Below are 6,929 nucleotides of genomic sequence, written 5' to 3'. Positions count from 1 at the left end.
TGAGACACCCCCTGGAACTTGGGGGAGAAGTTGAAAAGCAAGGGTGAAAGGATAGTTCACGGACCACCTCTACAGTCCCGGCGGGAGGGAGAATATCATCTAGTAGAGTGGAAAGGCAGACTGTGTCGAAAGCCTTCTTCAGGTCCAGCGGTACTTGGACAATGGTACTAGGACAACTGGTTAAGCCCACAGTTTATCTGGGTGTTTATGGCGAAAATACCTGGATACTTAGCCCTCAGTATGGGTATATTCAGAAACGCATTATAAATGCGCAGTAATTGCAGCGCTGGCAACACTGCCAATGTGACAAGTGATGCAATTGATAGATTTGTTGACGATTTGCAAAAAGATTTGTTGCATTTATGAACGCGTTTTACACTAAAATGGAAGTATTATTGAGTTTAGTTGTTGACGATATATTTGAAGTAAAAAGTGATAGTTTTTTGCTAAATTTAAGAAAAAAAAAGACGTGTAAAGCTAAAAAGAAGATCACGAAAAATCCCCAAAAATAAATCTTTTTTTCCTAGTCGCTAATGCTTTTTAATTTATTGTGATTGTAATTCATTACTTTTCCAATTTTCCAAGAAAAAACAAAAAAATCGTTTTTTGAAACAATTAGAAAATTTTCGCTGCGCGATTTGCCCGATTCCGCCACCTTATTCCACAAAACACTCTTTTTCCTCCTCCCTGAAGCAAATTCACTTTCCATGCTCAGCCGGACTCTGAGAAGCAACTTTACTTCCGATGTACTTAGATAATCGCTAAAATCAAGAAAAATGTAATAAAATATTGTTTTATTAACGTATATTTAATATATCTTTGCATTTAAAGCTAAAAAAAATTAGTTGTATACTCACTTTTCATCAGACATCATATTAGCGTAATCAGCGGCAGTATTAAAATTTTTCCTGCAAATAATGCGTGACGTTTGATACAAAAATGGCGTTTTGGAACGCGATGCATTTGCAGTACTGCCATATTTGCATTTCTGAACGCATTGTCAACACTGCAAAAGTACGTTGCGCATTATAATGCGTTTCTGAATATACCCTATAATTGCCACGAAATCTGTAGTTTTGGTAGAGGTCTGTCTGATTTAAAAAACGTTCCGAGCAGCAGAAAAATTAGCCCTAGCAATTGAAAAATAGTACCTACATTGAAATAATTTCTCAACATAATTTTTTTAGAAATCTTTAATTCTTACACAATATTAGTTCCAAATTTAAAAGACACATTTTACAAAATATAACAATCAACATAGAAAAAAATCTATGTGAATATTTCAAGCTTTCTTTCGCTTCTTCTGCGCCGGTAATCCACTATCGAATTCCGAGGTGGTGAGTGCTCGAGACGCTGGCAGCATTTTCACTAATTTATTGCTGTTGCGCACTTCATTGGTTACAGTGGTGGCAAAGCGACGCTTCTTGGCGCGTTTCTCCAATTTAATTTTTTCAGGGTCCCTAAGAGGGGAAGAAAGATGGGAAAGTTATAGCAAATGGCATATAATTAATAATTATTAATCATAATTTATTTGAGAAAAATATAAAAAATATATACGATTTATTATGGTTTCAAGAAATTTCAAAGAGTAACTTTGAAAAAATTTTAAATATAAAATTTTAGTTATAAACTTTCTAATTTAATTTTGTTTTTTTTATCTAAGAAAACGAAGAAAACATATTTTACCTCTCTGTGTAGGTCAACCGATTTGTAGGCGGCGGTGGTTTCGGTTCCGAATGCTTTTTGGTAAATGTTTTGGGTTGATCCTTTAAACCGAAGCTCTTCGCAAAGTGTCCCATATGTGCGTTTTTGATATTAAATATGGGCTTTAGTTCTTTTGGGAAGGTAGAGTAGAACTTCGTCCAGGAAACAAAAGCTGAATGAATGAGTAGATTTTATTTAAAGTAAATATTTTTCTAGGTAGTTGTTTTTAGGTTATTTACTTGTTAATTTAACATAAATGCATATATGCTTCTATAACTAGTTACTTCTGCCATAAGTTCTGTTACAAATTAAATCCGTTATAGGAAATGAAATTATACTACAGTATACTATTATAATACTTTTTTTAATGAAATTAGTTTAAATATGTAAAAAAAAAATTTAATTTTCATTCGAAAAGTTCACCATACCCGTTTACACAAGCCTTCCAATGATTAGGTCATTCAGCTATTGCACCAAACGCGGTTTGCATGGATATTGACGCCGTTGCTCGAACCAAAGATTGTTTGAGACTATCGAAATTCCTATGAGGTCTTCGACAGGTCATGTTCTCCAACTCTGGCCACAAGCTCTGGTCCAATATATTCAGATCTGTACTTCCAGACCACCAGTGTTGTTGTTGTTGTAGCAGCATGAACATTCACCATGCATATGCGAGGAAATGCTGCTGAAGTGACAGTTCTTGGCCGGATATAAATCCGGGTCATTCCGATTACGTAGAACCGTTCAATCTTCTCCGGCTATGAACCCAGGAATATTATTTTTTAGTCATTGCTGGGTGGTTTTTGCCTTATGCGTTGGAGCAGAGTCTTCCTGGATGATCTAACGCTCTGCATTGATGAGAGTATTTCTCAAAAGCTTCACCACGCCTTCTAAGACATTCCCTTGGTACACTTTTGCCCCGGTCTTAACCCCTTTTCCGCAGAAATGAAGATATGTAACGCCTTTGCCAGACACTTTCCACCAAACCAGTACGAAGGCTGGATGGTGCCCACGCTGAACCCTTGGAACAACATTCCGTTCCGTTCCCACGGCAGTCGGTTCTAAGTAGCCGGAACGACCAGGATTTATATCCGGCCAAGGACTGTCACTTCAGCAGCATTCCCAGTATATGTATGGGGATTGTTTATGCTGATACAACAACAACATTTTCTTTTGTGTCTTTGGAAGTTTTTTTCTCATCTGTTTCTCATTTCTTTTCCTGCCTATCATTTCAGATGTTTGAAAAAAAAAAGCGATTTATTGCGCGATAAACAAACATTCTCGAATTATTAAGTTTTTCAGCAACTCGCATATCTCACTTGCATTGTAAACTTTGTCACAGAATTTATGGCAAGACTATGTATATTTTTTTGTTTAGTTTTAAATTTAAAGAGCTTTAAGTCGCACTGAATTAGTCACGATTTATGCATACACAAAATCGACACCTCCTACCTTTACACGCCTTGCTATGCATTTCCTTATCATCAGCTATGAGCTCTTGACATTTGTGTTGAAGATTTGATGCTGCTTCTTGTACTGTGTTGGCCTCATCATCCTTTTCATTGAGAGTTTTCAAATAATTCTCCATATCCACCTGTGATATTCTGTAAACAATATTATGAAACTAGAAAAATATATTTTATACGCAAAGCTTCGTGACAAACCTGATACGTTGATCCTCTAAAAAACGCACAAACTGTGCCTCAGATGGTGCAAGGAACAATAGCGCAAGACCGCTTTGACCAGCACGTGCGGTGCGCCCCACTCTGTGCACGAAGTCGGCAATCTTTTGAGGTGGTGAATACTGAATGACAATATCAACGGCAGGCACATCTATGCCACGTCCTGCAACATCCTGCAATTATTAGAGGAAGTCGCTTAGAATGAAATTCTCATTAGATAAAATGCTATGTAAATTTACCGTTGTTAACAGCACGCCAGATTTACATTCACGAAAACCATTGAACACACCTTGACGTTCAGTCTGCGTCATGGAACCATGCAACCTAATGAAGAAGCAAATAAATATTTAATCCAAAACCATAGTAATTTCCTTTGACTATCGACTCACTTAAAAAATCGCAGACCTTTCAGCAACGCCGTTTCTTGATCATTTTCACTATCCTCTTCCTCCCGCACGACTTCGTTGTCATCTTCGTCCAGCACTTTTTCCGTTAGCAACTCATTTAACAAATCATGATGGAAATTTACCATCTCCATTGTACTCATGAAAACTATGGCCTTTAAACGCTGTTCGCGACTCAATTCATGCGCGAGCACGCCACACAAAGTAACCAAGCGCAACTTTGGGGGCACAACTACAAAATTCAATTTTAAGTTTTCTGGTATAGTCATTACACCCATTTCATCCTCATCATCGATTATATTTGCCGTTAACGCTTCGATATCATTCTTTGTATAACCATTAGCTTTGGGTATAGCATTCGTGGCATCCTCATCGCTGTTGTCAATAAAAATGGGTTCTTTCAATGTGAGTCCGGCCAAGCGCTGCACATTGGCTGTTAGTGTTGCCGATAACAACAAGCGTTGTAGATGTGGCGTCACCTCAGTGCTATCTTCGGCAGATTTGGCGCGTTGCGTATCAATGGCTTCCACAATTTGCTTAACATCGCGCTCATAACCCATTTCCAACAACCGATCCGCTTCGTCCAACACTAAAAATTGTGTTTTGTGCACTTTGAACGTCTCGGTGTGTAGCAAATGATCGAGCACGCGGCCGGGTGTGCCCACTAGTATGTTTATGCCTTTTCGTATGCGCGCTTTTTCTGCCTTGCGCCGCTCACCACCCATCAATACACCGGGTACAATCCACGTGAATGGTTTTACCAGCTTTTGAAAAAGTTCATAGGTTTGCATGGCTAATTCGCGCGTGGGCACAATGATCACACCTAAGACGCCAGAGTCACGTGTAATTTTCGGGCGCACCTCCTGCAGTTTTTCGACTACGGGCAGCGCATAAGCCAGAGTTTTGCCAGAACCCGTTTGCGAACGCACAAGTAAGTCTTTGCCTTAAAAATATTAAAAAAAAAATTGTATTTTCAACATATTCGGTTTTATAAATAAAAATCATTTATGAATTACCCTCAAGAGCCAATGGAATCGTTTTCTTTTGCACCGTAGTCAATTCAACAATACTAAGAATATCTGCCAGGTTCTTCACTGTGTGTGGATGAATTTTAAGCGTGTCAACTTTGGTGCCATCAAAAAGCCGTTCTGCTATTGGTTTTACAAATCGTTGGCCCAAAATGGGTGTATCAGGACTTTTGGAAAATAGCCCAACCTTCTTGACTGACTTATCTTCTGGACGCACTACGCGGAACGCATTAGCTTTCCGCGCTGCTACGTTCACACCATTTCGTTGCGCATTTTCATCCGTTTGTTCACCTTTTTCGTTTATATTGCTTTGCGGTCCCTTCAATCTTTTTGCAAAATTATTTGATTTTTTAATAGGAAATTTGTTTGCTTTGCTTTCTTTGGCTTCCGTTGCCTTATTTCGCATTCGCTCGGCACGACTAATTTTGGGCTTGGGCTTGGGGCGCGTACTTGGTGCAGAATCGGTTGCGATATTAAGTATAAGCTCGCCATCCATATTGGGAGAATTCTTAACAACCTTTTTAAACGGATTATTCTGCGCGGTATTTGCCTCTGAAGCATTTATCCTATCAAAACTTTCTTGCTTTTGGCCACCATTTTTCAACTCACTAACTTTTATTGAAGGGTTTTGTGTAGCATCTTTTCCATTTTCTGCAGCTATTTTCTTAATGGGTCGTTTCCGAGCTACAATCGCTTTTACTTTATTCTGCGCTCCGCCAAATGTAAATGCGAATCCTCCATCATTGTTGGAAGATGCGCTCGCAGAGAAGCTTTTCTTTTTAGGAGGAGTCTGTAAATACGAAATATTAGAAACTTCTGATTACAAAGCAAAATTGTGTTTAGTGAAACTTGCTGCTTTATTTCGCGCAGGAGGGTGCGCCGGAGCAATATTTAATGCGATATCCATAGTGTTAAATTAACTTATGATTTACGGAGGAACAAATTTGCAACATGTGTTCACGTTAATCTGTTTTGACCACGATTTTCTATCATCCATTCACAATGGTGCAGCAGAGCAACAGAGAAAATTATCGATAACATCGATTTCGATTTATGCACAGAACAGCCATGTGAAAGCGAATTTAACATAAATAAGTGTAGTGGCGTTCAATATAAGAAGTGGCCTGTTGCTCCCTCGTAGAACCGTAGAAAATCATATTATATATATGTGCTTCCATTACTTCAAGCTTATTATCTCAAGTGTTAGCAAAACTTTATATAAAAAAGACTAATGTTTATTTAAGCATATGATTAAAAAAGTAAAAAAATAATTTAAAAACGCTTACTATGAGTACTGTGAGCGGTTCTTTTCGCAAAAGTTCATAATCACAGAGTTGTAATTCGCTAACGTATGAAACAGTTTTTAATTCAAAGGCGCGTGTGATTGCTTTTTTGCTTATGCTTAATTAATAGCTTTTGAATAGTCTGTATTTATAAATAAGTTTTATTCATGATGTTAGAAGACTAGTTTCACTGTCTTCGGAGCAGCTGCTAGAAACTATTAATGATAGACAATCCGCGAACGGATATTAAAAGAGCTGCATTTCCGGTAAGTACGGCCGTCGTAGCCGAATGGGTTGGTGCGTGACTACCAATCTCGGTGAAAAATCAAAAAAAAAAGAAAAAGTTTTTTCTAATAGCGGTCGCCCTCGGCAGGCAATGGCAAACCTCCGAGTGTATTTCTTCTCCATTTGTGGAACATCAAGACGCACACCACAAATAGAAGGAGGAGCTCGGCCAAACACCCAAAAAGGGTGGAAGCGCCAAATATATTATATATATGTATATATAACTCAACTGTGAGAAGCATAAATGTGCACAGTTAACCCTAAGCGCAATGGCGTTTTTATTGATCCTAGCAGTACGCAATTTTGCACTGAAATATTTTATTTACTAAGGCACGCTGTGAATATGAATAATAATAATCATGAAATCAAATTGCGCCAATTGCGTCTCATTTTACTAATGCGGATTATTAGAGATAATATTGATTTGAATTTTAAATCCAATAACATATTAATAGGCTTAGATAATTAAGTCATTGTTATTGCATAAATGGGAAAATCGCTTTTATCTGTTATTTTCATTTTTATTCTTTTTTCGGGCCTCTG

The 6,929-nt window shown here is 37.9% G+C and overlaps 1 protein-coding gene across 1 annotated transcript; it reads right to left on the bottom strand.

Annotated features, from left to right (window-relative positions):
• Positions 1 to 1,185: 1,185 nt before the first annotated feature.
• On the bottom strand, positions 1,186 to 5,800 carry LOC128855696 (probable ATP-dependent RNA helicase CG8611). The gene is made up of 8 exons (XM_054090829.1): positions 5,672 to 5,800; positions 4,807 to 5,608; positions 3,776 to 4,733; positions 3,626 to 3,710; positions 3,369 to 3,559; positions 3,157 to 3,308; positions 1,687 to 1,876; positions 1,186 to 1,460 (listed from the first exon to the last, which is right to left on the bottom strand). Exons 1-8 carry the CDS (start codon positions 5,723 to 5,725, stop codon positions 1,283 to 1,285), a joined length of 2,610 nt encoding a protein of 869 aa, XP_053946804.1. The 5' UTR covers positions 5,726 to 5,800; the 3' UTR covers positions 1,186 to 1,282.
• Between the last annotated feature and the right edge of the window lie 1,129 nt (positions 5,801 to 6,929).

Source organism: Anastrepha ludens, chromosome 2, assembly GCF_028408465.1.
Source record: "Anastrepha ludens isolate Willacy chromosome 2, idAnaLude1.1, whole genome shotgun sequence".
In the NCBI taxonomy this organism is placed as follows: Eukaryota; Metazoa; Arthropoda; class Insecta; order Diptera; family Tephritidae; genus Anastrepha; species Anastrepha ludens.
The sequence above is the reverse complement of the archived record's forward strand: the minus strand, read 5'-3'. Positions and strand labels throughout refer to the sequence as shown.